Below are 15,023 nucleotides of genomic sequence, written 5' to 3' on the forward strand. Positions count from 1 at the left end.
GTCATCAGTGGATCTGTAGTCCTTTTGTGCAAATGTCTGGCAGGGGTGACGTGGGGCCACTCCTCTGGGCACAGCTGTGGCAATGCCTGGATGGAGGTAGGGCCTGGGCAGTAGTGCCTCCTACATCCTCCCGACATGCAGCCTGGGAGCCTCAGCCTGGCCTAACCCTACTTCCAGGGACTCTGTCCCCAGAAACCACAAAGATGGCCAGCTTGTGGAGCTTTTCTCTGTCTAGCTGCCTCCTCTCCCTGCTCCTCCTCCTCCAGCTCTCCTCCAGCTATGCAGGTAAGCACGCTAATCCTAGACCTACATAGACCTAAGAACAGGAAGGGGACTTTGGGGCTTACCTAATCATCCTCAAATGTCTGTATGAATTTCTTGTCTATACTTGGATCTGCTGGCATGGTTTCCCTCCTTAGAAACCTTCCTGACTCCTTGTGGAGTCAAATTTGGGGCCTGTGTATGCTAAATTTCACCTCATTTATATGGCGCTGGGAATCAAACTCAGGGCTTTCAGTTCCCTTAAGTTCATGTTTTACTTCTGAGCTCTGTCCCTAGCCCTAGTGTTGGGTTTTTGCACATTACTGCAATGCCTGCTTGTGGGAAATCTCAGTAACTCTTTGCTGAGAATTAGTGAGGCAGTAAAGGTCCTTGCCTCTATGTTCAATGACCTGAACGATAAAATACAATAGCACAAATAAAATAAGTTAATTTTTTTTTAATATTTTAGTTATAGCATCTCATTAAGTTTGAGATCTTGCTCTGCAGAATCAGGCAGCAATAATTTTTTATACAGGATCCTGTTCCCCAACTAGGAGGAGAAATAAAAGAAACTGAAGACAGAGTCCTATCTCAGGGAGCCATGTGATGGGTGGAGGCCTAGACCATGCACCCCCTAAAGACGCCCTGATATAAGGAAGAACCCAGTAGCTGAACCTCCCTGGGAAGACATTCAGAGAGGGATCCAGAACTGGCGTGAGCCTGAAGGTACAGATGATAAAGAAGAGCGAAGCAATTGTCCCCAGGGTACACGACTTCACAACGGGTAGGGAACAAGGTGTGAGGACAGGGAGGGAAGAAACAGAGTTGAAGAGTCAGAGATGAACACAGCTGGTAGAAAAGCAGAAGCCATTGAACAGATGATTTCATGTTAGAACATTCTATCCTAGACATTCAGAACGTGTCTTTAACTAGAGACTGCTTACTTTGTATATGTTCAAAGTTTAAAAATAAGGCTGGCTGAAGTTCTTGTATTCCATTTAAAACTCCTCAACCTGACATCACGGTCCCTGCAATCACAGCATTCAGGGATCAGAAATTCAAGTCACCATGAGCTACAGAGAACACTAAGGCCTGCTTGGGCTACAAGGACCATGACTCAAAAATATGGAGGAGGCACTGAAGAGATGGCTCAGAAGTTAAGCATGCTTGTTACTTTTGCAGAGGATCCAGGTTGGGTTCTCAGAACCAATATCTATGGGGAAGCTCGTAACTACTACCTGTAACCCCAGCTTCAGAGGACCTTATCGCCTCTTCTGGATTCCAAGGGTAGTCACACAAAGGTGACATACATTCACCTGCACTGGCACAGATACAAAATCTTTGAAAGAAAAAATTGATTGTCCTAAGCCAAGCATGGTAGCACATGCTCATAATTCCAGCACTTGAAAAGTTGCCACAGAAGGATTGCCGGGAGTTCAAGACCAGCCTGAGCAAGACCCTGTCTCAAAATTGATACATAAGGACTGGAAAGGATGGCTCTTTAGTAAAACGTATGTACTTCTCTTACAAAAGACTGAATTTTGTTACCAGCACCCACATTCATGGGGTGACTCACAATACCCTTTAACTACAGACCCAGGGGATCAAATGCCTCTGTCCTCTGAGGGCATCTGCACTCACGTGAGTACTGATGTAGACAAATACACACACACACAATAAATCACTGGGTGTGGTGGTATACAGCTTTGATTCCAGCACATGGGAGGCAGAGGCAGGCAGATCTCTGAGTTCCAGGTAAGCTAAAGCTACAGACATAGCGACCCTGTCTCAAGCATAAGTAAAATAAAAATTAAAAATTGAGTTTCCCTTCTCTTACTCTTTTTTGAAGTAGCTTTTCTATGATGAACTTACCACATCTGACTCTTGGTTTCTTTTCTTTGGTGTCTTGGACAGGACAGTTCAGAGTGATAGGACCGGCGCATCCCATCCGCGCTTTGGTTGGGGACGAAGCAGAACTGCCGTGCCGCATATCTCCCGGGAAGAATGCCACGGGCATGGAGGTGGGGTGGTACCGCCCTCCGTTCTCTAGAGTGGTTCACCTCTACCGAAACGGCAAAGACCAAGACGCAGAGCAGGCACCTGAATATAGAGGGCGCACAGAACTTCTGAAAGATAACATCAGCGAGGGAAAGGTTACCCTCAGGATCCAGAAGGTGAGGTTTTCGGACGAAGGAGGCTTCACCTGCTTCTTCAGAGACCACTCTTACCAAGAGGAGGCAGCAATGGAGTTGAAAGTGGAAGGTGAGTCTGCCGAGGTAATATGCAGCGTGACCTGTTGAGTAGTTGACTTCCCCTTTAGCTTCAGTCATTCGCTAAGGTCTCTCCAAACATGTCACTTCTGAGATCGGTTCCAGTAAACAGGGACTCCTATGCTGTGGCTGTTGGCTATTTTGTTATTTGAATTGGGAAAGAAACTGGGATCAAAGTCAGTGTGTTCATGGGTTAAGAAATCGACATTAGATAAAAGATGATATCTAAGCTACACAAATGCTTTTGTACTTCAGTTTTTTGTTTGGTTTTGTTTGTTTTGTTTTATTTTGTTTTTTGCTTGCTTGCTGCTTTTGTTTTCCTTTAATGATGGCTTTTCAGTATGTAGCCTTGGCTGACCTGGAACTCATTATATAGACCAGATTGGCCTCAAACTCACAGTGATTCTCCCTTCTCTGCCTCCTAAGTGTTAAGAGCTGGGACTGAAGGCATGTGCCACCACAGCTAGCTTTGATATATATATAACTTGGGCAGTCCTCCAGCCACAGCCTCTGGTGTGCTGGGACTAAAAGATGAGTCACCATGCTCGGCTTGAAGTGATTGTTTTAGAACCATACCAGATAGTTTGGGTGCTTCCCCTGAGAACTTGTTGAGTGGCATAAGCAAGCCATAGAATATAGGGAACAAAAGCATGGACCCGTGTTTGAGTATTTACATACATGTATGCACACATTTATACATATATACTCAATATATGTGTATGTGTATATATGTGTGTGCATTATACGGCAGAAATGTAGTGTGTGTGTGTGTGTGTGTGTGTGTGTGTGTGTGTGTGTGTGTGTGTGAATATATGACAGGGATAATTCAGTTAGTAGAGAACATGCCTACAATTTAAGCAGACACTGGTTTAACTGCCAGCACTGCATAAACTGGTTTTAGGACCTGAATCCTGTAATTTCAACACTTAGAAGTTAAAGTCAGGAGGATGAGAAGTCAAACACCGGTCTAGGTTATAGGAGACTGTCTCAAACAAAACAAAACAAAAAAGAGGCTGGAGAGATGGCTCAGTGGTTAAGAGCTTTTGCTGTTCTTGCAGAGGACCAGAGTTTGGTTCCCAGTACCCACATAACTCCAGCTCTGGGAGATAGGATACCTTCTTCTGGCCTCCAAAGGCACCCACACATACATACACACATTAATAAAAATAAAATAAAAATTAAACACACACACGGGTATATGTAATTTTCACATAATTGCTTCATTTTCATGACTCTATTTTCAGTCTGCTCTGTGTGGTAGCTGATTTTGGAGTTATTTATTATTTATCCTGCCTTAGAATGGTTGAACTGTGGATAGGGAAATAGACGGAGCTTTGAAAGTTGATTGCTATGTAGCTGAAGAACAAGAGTATTCTGAGTGCTGAACCTCTGATCCTTTCCCTTCCTCCTCACCACCTGCGGCATGAATATCAGACAATCCATCATTTTTGTGTCTGAGGTGGGGGTGAGTGTTGCCAGGCTGAGACCAGAAGATGCATTGTACGCCCAGTAACAAAGCGCTATTTCTAGAGACAGCTTGCAGGGACATGAAAATAGCTGTGTGCCGCGGAATGTTCTTCAGACAGTTGTTTTTGCTGGGAAATTTTTACTCACAAAGAAGTGGGGAGTCAGAACTTCAGCATACAGATTTTCTCTCATCCTGCTCAACAAATTCCCAGTTCAGCTGCCAACTCCAGCACACTCTCTGGGGCCCAGCACCGAGAAGGATGGAAAAGGGGAAGAACACACACGGAACACTTTGTCTCAAGAGAGAATGCTTTTCTTGGAGGGGTTTTCACATTCCAAATCCCTCCAGGGAGAGAGGAAGGACTGGAGTTCCATTCACAACACTGAATAAAATTTGGGAAGCATAGCACAGGCCTGCAATCCCAGCATTTGGGAGCTAGAGGCTGGAGAGCAAGGAGATGGAGACATCAAGAACGGATTTACCCTGTTTTAAAAACAAAACAAAATCAATGTCCACATTATCCCCTCTCTAGAGACAAGCCCGCTGTACCATCAAAAATAAGGCCAACCTTGTTTTTCCATTGTTACCCTCTTTTTGTTTGTTTGTTTGTTTTTGTTTTGAGACAGGTCTTGCAGGTTGGCCTCCTGCCTCAGGCTCCTGGATGCTGTATTACAGGCTTGTGGAACCATGGCCGGTTGTGTCAGATTTTATGTAGTTGGACTTTTTCATCAAGAACTGCTGGCTCCCCAATAATGACCTAGAAACATATTATTAATTATGAAAGCTCAGCCGGTAGCTTAGGCTTATTACTAACTAACTCTTACAACTTAGATTAACCCATTTTTATCAAACTATTTTCTGGCTGTGGCTTTATTACCTTTACTCTGTACTTTCCTTGCTGTTTTTTCTTCTTCCCAGTGTCCTCTGTGCCTAGAAATCCTGCCTAACTATTGGCCATTTAGCTTTTTATTAAACCAATCTGAGTGACAAGTCTTCACAGTATACAGAAAGATTATTCTACATTTTCCACTTTTTGTCTAAATAAAAAGGAAATGTTTTAACTCTAACATAGTAAAACTATATACAATAAGAACAATTATCAAGTTTTATCTAAATAGAAAGATCTTATTTTGTATACTTTTGTATTAGGCTTAAAACTCTCTTATTTAAACAAAAAGGGGAGGTGCTGTAGGAAATCCTATAGCCAGTAACCCTTAAGTTACCCGCCCACTGGGGCATGGCCTCTTATACTGTTTATGCTGATATAAAGCATGTGTCCAGCCTTTTTTCTGGCTGCAGGATTTGGTTGCTGTTCTCTGTTACAGCAGAGGATATTGATTTGTGAGTCTGCCCCTAAATAAATAACCCTCTATTATTCTCAATTCTGAGCTAGTGTGGGATTTCTTTTAAGCGTCCATCTTCAAAAAGGTATTAACTTTAACAAGTGAAACAATTATCAAGTGAGATTTACATTACAATATCCAGTCCATTTATATTTGTTAATTTAGAGAAAATACTCAGTTATCTATCTTTTCTTGATGAGTCCAAAGTTTTTTACCTAATTTACTTTTTTAAAAAATAATTTTATGGTTTATTTAACTTTGTTTTATGTGCATTGGTGTGAAGGTGTCAGATCCCCTGCAACTGGATCTTCAGACAGTTGTGAGCTGCCCATGTGGGTGCTGGGAATTGAACCCAGGTCCTCTGGAAGAGCAGTCAGTGCTCTTAACCACAGAGTCATCTCTCCAGCCCCCTAATTTACTTTCTATCATAACTAAGAAAAACTATAACTATCTGGTTTTCAATTCCATCGAAGACCCCAGAAGGATATACTATTACCTGAGTAAACAGGAAGTGCAGAGCAAACCACTTGCAAAACTAAGAAATGACAGAGATATTTGGCTGCCTGAGCAGCCACTCTGCAATGTTGGGGCATCCATCTTCAGCCTGCAGGCCTAGAATATCTGGTAGTTTTTTCTGTAAAGCAAGAATTTTGGAGGACTATCTCACCTTGTTTGGGCAAAGTTTAGCAGTCACTTTCTTGCAGACTTTTCTATGAAGCAGGAATTTTGAAGGACTTTACCTTGTTTTGGCAAAGTTCAACAATCTTTTCCTTTGTGTCCTGATTGTCCAGTTTGCACAGCATACTGTAAGCAGTCAAGACAAGGGAATTTTCTTGTCCAAATGGCTAGTTTTACCACATTGAAAGCAAACTCTATATGGAGTTCCTTCAATACCCATCGTCTTCTCTGAAGATGCTGGCAGGAACAGACATGTCTCATTGTCATGATAAACCCTATGCTAATAAAACATTTTAAATGCCATATTCTGTAGGTCTTTGAAGTGTTTGAAGACCATCTATCTATTAAAATATATCTGTTTGACCCTGAAAACATATCTAATATGACTACAAATTCGATTATTATAGGTGACTACTAACCTGAATTTTTTATTATAGTTTGTAACAATAATGTTCAAGGATAAAAAATTGACATTACATTGTTAAATGAGCTTTATAGGTACAATAACTTAAACAAAGGTAGAAATGTATATACAGTATGCTCTTACAAAAGTAACTTTAAATTTGTATTGATATATAAAAATACCTTAAACAAGCATAGAAACATATACACAGTATAACAAAATAACATCAAATTTGTATCAATATGCAAAAATCCTTACCAATGTAAAATATTTATGACTAGTAGTTGCTTTTTTAACAACTTGTGACCAACTCCTCTAAGCAATGATAAACATTCACAAACCAACAAATGGCTAAAAACCATCCACCCCAACTCTTGGGAATGTGGGTGTTGGGTTCTCCAGACTGCTTCTTGTTGTCTGGGGGCACTGGAATCTTTGAGGGGACCACAAGAAAATTAGGATAATGGTCAAGTCCTGGCTAGAATAGTCTGTGAGCAGCCAGCAGCCATGAAGCTGGTTTGGATACAGAACTCTGAGGAAACTGCGATAGAGACACTCTGAGAGGCTGGGTTACTTGGGTCATCCGTTTTCACTGGTGTCTGGTCCCTTGCTCTGATTGTTTTCTTTAAAGGGTGATGTACATATCTAAATTAACATAATTATGGACTGTGCATTGTACACAAGCCAGTTAAAGATGATTTTTTTGTTTTATGTTTGAGCAGGTAAAAGGCATCTGTCAACTATAAGTCTGTTAGAAAAAAAATCAAACTTTAATATAAACCTCTATCCATGCCATATGAAAGGATGGCATGTAATAAGTCATGAGGCTCCTGTAGCCAACAAGATTTAGCATGTCTCATCTCATCTCAGAGCTGTTCCCATGTGAAGAGATTAGTTTACATGTTACCTCTTCTGTAGTCTTTTTGGCTTTCTCCCCCATATCTGTAGCCAAGATTCTCAGGAGGTCTTCCCTGGTCAAATCTGATCTCTGTTAATTTGAAAGTAATCCACAGCCTTTTGGCCTTTTGTTTCTTGTGGAAACAAAAGCATAACCTCTCCCCCAACACAAGAAAAGCAACTGTCAAACTTTGCCAAGACATGGTAGGACAGTACTTCAAAAATTTCTGCTTCACAAAACATCTGTCCAATATTCTAGTCCTCTAGGCTGAAGATGGATGCTCCAGTGTTGCAGGGGAACCTTGAGTGGCTGTCCAAACAGTCACATGAAACTGCTTCTCTTGTTTCTTTTAGTTTTGGAAGTTGCTTCCTCTGCACTTCCTATTTAACTCAGGAAATATTATATCCTTCTGGGGTCTTTGGAGGAGTTAAAGACTAGATAGTCACAGTTACAGTTTTCCTTAGTTATGATAGAAGGTAAATTAGGTCAGAGCTTTGGACTCAACAAGATAGAATAAATAATGGAGTATTTTCTCCAAATATGCCAAATTCAAATGGACTGGACATTGTAAATGTAATTCTTACCTGATAATTGCTCTTATTGTTTATAGTTTTATTATGTTAGAATTAAAACCTCTCCTTTTATTTAGCAAAAAGGGGTAAATGTGACATAATCTTTTCGTACACTATGAAGACTTGTCACTCAGATTAGTTTAATAAAAAGGTGAACGGCCAATAACTAAGCAGGATTTTCAGGACAGCAAGGACACTGGGAAGAAGAAGGGCAGAAATGTGGAGAGTCATGAGACAGAGACAGAGGAGACAGGAAAGTAGCATGAGCAGTGCAGAGCGAAGCTAATAAAGCCACAAGGCAGAAGTAAATTAATAAAAAATAGAGTAAGTTATAAGAGCTAGTTAGAAACAAGTCTAAGCTATCAACCAAGCTTTCATAATTAATAAGTCTCCATGTTGTGATTTGAGAGCTGGGCAGAGGGACAGAAAAATCCACCTATAGTTTTGTTAATCTTAAGGTTGATTCCCTTATTCCACCCACATTACTGCAGCACAGTCTCTGAATAGGGTGCTGGGGAAGCAAGCTGGGTGATGCTCATTCTGCCTTTCAGATCCCTTCTACTGGATCAACCCTGGGGTCCTGGTGCTGATTGCACTTCTGCCTGCACTCCTCCTGCAGGTCTCCGTGGGTGTCGTCTTCCTCTTTCTGCAGCACAGACTCAGAGGTATGGGCAGCGGTTGGGTCTGTCGGGATTCTTTCCTGGCCTTCAGGGATAGGTCATCTTTACGGCTTCTGAGTTCAGAACTACATAACAAGTTTTACTGAACCCTTTCAAAGAGGACCTTGCATTTCCCTGGGAAATAAGACTGTCTTTTACATTAAACTGTGGACACAAGTTCCGCTGTTGATGAAGTTTTCGTTTGTGTCCAGAAACTCCAGGTAGAGTCCTCTTAGACTGTGTCCTTCCCAGTACCACAGCATAAGGTCTCATGTTCTCATCTCCTCCTGCTATTAAGAGTATATGGCAGCAAAGAGGGTTTGGGCCATGAGGAGAGAGCTATCAGAACAACAATGGTCCTGCACGATAGACAAATTCTCCTCACTGTACTGTGTCCCCAACCCCACAGTGAGATCTTTTTCTCACCTTAAAACCATCTCAAATGTTTGGTTACTTGTTCCTTGGCAAGGAAAAGGTCCTCTGCCATCATGGCTGAGTAGAACAGGAAGACAGAGCTAGGCAGCCTAGGATCCAACTGTATTGTAGAGACCAAACTGTGAGGAAAATTCTTAGGTTCTTCAAGTCTCCGAGTAGGGATAGTGTTTTCCCTCTTAAACTGTGGGGTGCTTACAAGAGGATAACATCATGGCAAGCACCTGCAGTAGATGCAATCATAAAGTAGTATCTCACTAAATGCCTAGTTTTTCATTTAAGTGGGGTTTGGCTTTATATTTACAATATGGTGATCTACTTGGCCATGTGAACTGAGCAAGGAGTAATAGAAGAAGTAACAAAGGCTTATGATACAGAGCTAGAAAGACAGCTCAAGGGCTAAAAGTCTGTACTGCTCTTACAGAGGACTCAAGTTCCATCCTCAGCACTCTGTCAGGCAGCTCAGAACTACTCATAACTTTAGGAGATCTGACCTTTTCTGGATTCCAGGGGCAGACATACTCATGTATACGCTAGTGTGCATGTGTGTGCGCGCACACACACACCCCTCAAAGAGAGAGAGAATTTAAAATAAAATTAGGAAAAAAAATTATGTGGTTTGAGTATTGCTGGCTCCTGAGAATTAGTCCTGAAAACTTCTGCATTCTTTAAAGCTTTTCTGGAGGTTCTAGCTATGAAGTGCAGTTGTTTGTATACCGTTAACCAAAGAACAGCGGGCCCTGCTCTTCTCGAAGATCATTCTCTCTGAACAAACAAGCGGTTTTGGGAGGGACACATATGGGGTTGTAAGAAAAGAAGGGAACACTCACTTCGCCAGCTGGATCAGCAAAATCGGCTGTGGGGATCACTGGGGTGATCGGCAGCAGAGCCAGACTGCCCTCACATCTGGGCTCCTCTTTTCTTTTTGTCGTTCAATTCAGACAACACCCACAGGAAGAGCCCGAATAGTTGGTTTTAAGTCGTGAGCTCTTCCCACTCCCCAAAGACTCCCCCAAGCTATCAAGGAATTGTCCTCACAGAGGTCCAAGGTGCTAGGTGCAGAAGGGTCCTCACACAGTAGCAGACCAGGAACTAAAACATTGCCTTTTTCTGTTCTAGGAAAACTTCGAGCAGAAGTTGGTGAGTTCCAGGCACCCTCCTTCCCCAGTTCCTCCTGTCTAGTCTTTTAGTTTAACCAAAATGCCCCTTTCTTCAGAACATTTATTTCTGCCTCACCGCCAGGGCTCTGTGCTCCCTCCAGTTGGGAACATCAGTATTTAAAACTATAAGCAGCTGAGAATTAGAAATCCTATTGGTTCACCTGAGTTCAGTCAGTGCAGACATAAAATCCCAAACTTGCTTTTTGTTTTACTTTTTATTTTATGAACCAGCTTTAAGTGATTGAAATAGATCCAGGGCAAGGATCCCCTCTCTGTGCCCATCTGAATCCACTTTCCTCTGTTCCTCTTTCAGAGAACCTCCATCGGACTTTTGGTAAGTTCAGACATCTCCCAGACTCCCAGGGCAGTGTGGGATTTCACTTGCAGCCTGGGGAACCAGTGGCCCTTTGTGGGGTCACTCCACCTTTTCTCTTTACATTTAAAACCTGCAGGAATATAGCAAAAACTTATGTACCACGTTCTAGTGTGAGGTACTACACTAAATTCCACAAATGTAAACTTCTTATACACATTTTTTCCATCCTGTGAATTATAAAAGGTAGGTAAACAGATCCTTTTCACATAAACTTGATTGCCTAGTGGGAAAAAATCTATTTGGACAAGACAGAACTACTGGAGGTAAAGGCATGGCTCGGTGGTTGAGAGTACCTGCTGCTCCTCTAGAGGACTAAGATCTATTTCCTGACCCACAGCAGAATCTGTACATACAATACATAGCATACATACATAAATAAGAAAAAATTGTGAAACATGGTGTCACTATGCAACCCTGGCTAATCTGAAATTCACTGTGTCGATCAGGTTGGCCTTGAACTCATGGAGATCTACCTGCCTCTGCCTCCCCCCAGTACAGGGTTAAAGACGTGTGCTGTCATACCCAGAAAATTACATTTTTAAGTCATCTACTATACTTAAAAGGCAAAGTTAGTTACCCGAGCACGTGGCTTCTCTGAGGAAAAAGTAAAGCCACACTAATACCTTCCCTTTTCTGAGTAAGGATCCCATATGGCTCAGGTTGGCCTCAAACTCTCTACGTCATGAAGGATGACCTTGGGTTCCTGATCCCTCTTCCTTCACCTCCCAAGTGCTGGTACCTGCATATGCCACCATGCATGAACCAGCTAGAGTATTAACCCCTCAATAATCATCTTTGCATTTTTTTTTACTTCAGATTGCACAGTCCCTAAGGACAGCGTTAACAAAAGAATACCCAAATGTCTGTTGAATAAATTCCATACAGATTAGAACAAAGAATTAAGCTGAGCAATCTTCCTGAGCAGCCTTTCTTTCTGAAGCCAAGACTAACCCTGTTCAGTTCTCCTGGTCCTGGCATTGGGCTAGTGTGTGAATGTCACATGTGTAGTCTTTGATCACCCAAAGAGAAATAAAATATTTTTAGTGGGGGGAGTGTGAGCAAGTGCTCACATGGAGGTCAGAGGACAATCTGTAGGGCTTGGTTCTTTCTTCTATCATGCTGGTTCTGGGGATCACACTCAGGTCTGCAGGCTCAGCAGTAAGTGCCTTTACCAACTAAGCCATTCCTGTACATGGAGACGGCGCTTTCATTTCCCCAGCCGCCCAGGCCTGAATAATCACACAGAAATTGTATTAAAAACACCCTATCCCCAAAAAAGCAAACAAAAGGGAAGTTAGTGAGTTGCCGAATATGAGTATGTATGAAAGCGTCATGCAACCCATTGTTTTGTGTGTTAAATAAAATCCGCTGAAAAAGAAAAGCTGAGTTCAATTAGAAGTTAATGAAATTAAAGGCACATCATCCAAATTCAGGAACTATAGTTTGTCCCCAGAGTTCTTTGGTCTTGGGGGTTCAGGTTAAAAAGAGTGGGTGTGGTACAGAGGGAAAGAAACTCTGTTTTTCTCTACCATTCAGATCCTCACTTCCTGAGGGTGCCCTGCTGGAAGGTAACACTGTTTGTTATTGTACCTGTTCTTGGACCCCTGGTTGCCTTGATCATCTGTTACAACTGGCTGCACCGAAGACTAGCAGGTGCCGTATCTGGGCAGCACAGGACCGCAGGGCAGCAGGGAACTCAGGCAGACCAGAATGGGGAAAAGTGGAACCAAGGTTCTACATTCCGGGGCTGGGATTGCCCTCCTCCTGTGTCCCCATGCTCACATCCGAATTCTCAGAAAAAAACTGAGAATCAATGAGATGCATGGGTCCCTTAGTGGAAAGGGGGGTCATCTAGTGAGGATATGAGGTGTTGGGGGAATCTCCCACTGATCACCCACCTACTCATTTCTCTTTGTTTGCAGGACAGTTTCTCGAAGAGCTAAGTAAGTTCTCCCCAACACCCCTCCCCATTCTTGAGACCTCTGAAACTCACTGTGTAGACCAGCCTGATCTGGAACTTACGGCAATCCTCTTGCCTGTCTCCAAGTTCTAGGATCATAGGCATGTGCCACCATTCCCAACCTTTCTCCACTCTCCTAAACTGAACCAAAAAAAGCCAGAGTAGGAAAGATGGTTACTGAGGAATCATAGTCCCAGGAAGGACTGGAAGGACTCCTCCTTGAAGGAAGTGGGAAGGGAACCCCTTGGCCAGAATCCCACTTCTGCATTCTCCTCTGGCATTTTCCATAATAGTGATCCTGAACCCACTTCAAGACCAACAGGGAGGTGGGAAAGGCAGGGATAACATGACCCCTGAGGACTGTCTGTCTCCTAGGTTCAATGACATCATGAAAGAAACCACTGGCAGATTTTTTTTTAACTTACTTGTCTTTCTTCTAGGAAACCCCTTTTGAGTGATGGTGCCACTTCCTGGAATGAAGGGGAGCCTGGCAGTCCAAGAGACAGGTCGTTGGGGACGTCTCCCATTAGCCTCTGGGCTACAGGCACCTTCCAATCTACATCTACAGAAACACCCTGGATTCCAAATAGAATTTGATTTCCCTTCTTCAACTATTCTCCTTTCCTCAGCTCCTTCCTTCCTCTAATTTTTGCCTCCCACATCTTTTTGCCCCTGTCTCAGTCTTCCTCCAGGAAGCACCCCACAGCTGAGGGCAGGCAGTCTGTCAGAAGACACCTGTGTATCAGAGTACTGCAGGAGCGATTCTGTCAAACAGGATACCCAGCACCTCTACATTACAAACACCAGCTGAACAAATGGTGGATGTTTCTCCCAAGATTGCAGCCTTGTCTGGGAAGAGCAGCAACGTAGATAGTAGGGGGCAGGGACAGAAGATTTCACAATAAGAGAGACAGAGTATGAATATGGAGCCTGAACCCACACCCACAGATGGGATCTAACAAACTCTGAGAACGCCATCCTGCTTGGGCAGCCTGTGGAAAGGAGGACCTTGGGAAACAAGGGTTGAGAATGGAGTGCCCTGTCTTTTCCCTTCTGCTTCCCTTAGCGTCCTTTATACGCCCTGCCTCTATTTTCTTCCATCTTCATTCCTCTCAGAACATGCACTGTTTATTCAGCAATTACTGCTTGATGGTCTACCAGACACAAACAAGCTAGGTGCTAATTAATAATACAAGGTTACTGTGCACACTTCTTTTCCTTTCCTTGTGGAGTTTTTTGTCACCCACTCAACTCTCCTATCCAAACCTCCTGAGCCAGAGGCCAGTCTTCAGAAAATCCAAAATGCAAAGACTAAGATGACTCTCTTAGTTTTAAAAATTGTATTTATTTTGTGAAGTGGGGAGATATGTGGGAAGGGCATGGGTGAGGTCAGGGTGAGTGGCAAGCGCCTTTGCCCACTAAGCAGTCTCACCAGCCCCAAACAGGCCTTTTATTTATGTTTCAGGAATTCTCACTGCAAGCATAATTCAACTTGTCTTCCTAGATTTCATTTTTTTCCCAAGGACTCCTTTACTCTTAAAATATTTTCTAGCTTCAAGGATGTTAGAGTCCAAGAGAAGCCCCAAGGAAAGACCAACAGCCACGTATGCAAAACAAGAGCACTTTATTAATTCTAATGTTGGGGTGCCACCTGGTGACCCCCAGATAAGATTAAAAAGCTCCTTTTAAATGAAGTTAGGGGAATTTCAGAGAGGAGGGATTAATCTGGGGACTGGTTGGTAGAGGAAATATTAGTCTGTGGGCTGAATGGTTGGAGGTTCTAGTGGTTAGGGACCTTCAGGCAGCAGGCTAGGGAAAGCTATCTTTAATTATCAGGAGACTGGGGACACCTGTTGAGCCAGCAAAGGGGCTTTGAGGCCTGCTGAGTTAGCAGAAGGCTGTGGGCACCTGATGATGGTTGCTCTTAAATTGTGGTTTTCCTGAAAAAAAAAAAAAAACTGCCTATTTTAGCTCTGTCACATTTTGGGGAACCAAAAACTAAAGCCTGGTCTCTGTCAGGCTACTAAAAGAGCCCTGTCTGGACACCTACCTCAGCTGTCTCAAAGGGAGCATCAAGAAAGCCAAGTGAATGACCAAGGAATTCCCAGCACTTACTAGGAGCAGGCTTTCCTTTTCCCTAAAGCAGACGTCGCAGGCAGGGCAACAGTAGATATCCTGCTTCCTGTGGGTGTTCTCTTGGGAACCTACCACCACGGATGAGTGGGAGGGCTCTCCGCCACCGAGGTATTGGTCGGGCTCATTTGTGAAGTGGATCTTGAGGTAGGTTAAGAAGCAGGTCCTCTTGGTAAAACGTATCGAACAAAAGAGACAATGAAGGTTACTTGAGCATCTTACTGGAACAGAGCTGGATCTGACATTCAGAGATGAGTCTCTGCTGCAGCTTGCCTTAGCCCTGGCCACTGGTCCCGGGGTCACTTTCACATGCCTCAGGTTGGGACCCTGGGATCCAGGTGTTGTAAGTGGAACCTTCTTCACCTCATGCTCCTGGTTGCCAGTCACTGGCTTCCTGTTTTTGTGTACCT

At 43.2% G+C, this 15,023-nt stretch overlaps 1 protein-coding gene across 1 annotated transcript; it reads left to right on the forward strand.

Moving 5' to 3' along the window:
• The first annotated feature begins 19 nt into the window (after nucleotides 1–19).
• Nucleotides 20–13,692, forward strand: Mog (myelin oligodendrocyte glycoprotein). The gene is made up of 8 exons (XM_075979215.1): nucleotides 20–285; nucleotides 2,176–2,523; nucleotides 8,445–8,558; nucleotides 10,104–10,124; nucleotides 10,458–10,478; nucleotides 12,057–12,173; nucleotides 12,443–12,463; nucleotides 12,921–13,692. The coding sequence occupies exons 1-8, from the start codon at nucleotides 33–35 to the stop codon at nucleotides 12,932–12,934; spliced, it is 909 nt and encodes a 302-aa protein (XP_075835330.1). The 5' UTR covers nucleotides 20–32; the 3' UTR covers nucleotides 12,935–13,692.
• The last annotated feature ends 1,331 nt before the right edge of the window (nucleotides 13,693–15,023 follow it).

Source organism: Microtus pennsylvanicus, chromosome 7 (genome assembly GCF_037038515.1).
Source record: "Microtus pennsylvanicus isolate mMicPen1 chromosome 7, mMicPen1.hap1, whole genome shotgun sequence".
Lineage (NCBI taxonomy): Eukaryota > Metazoa > Chordata > Mammalia > Rodentia > Cricetidae > Microtus > Microtus pennsylvanicus.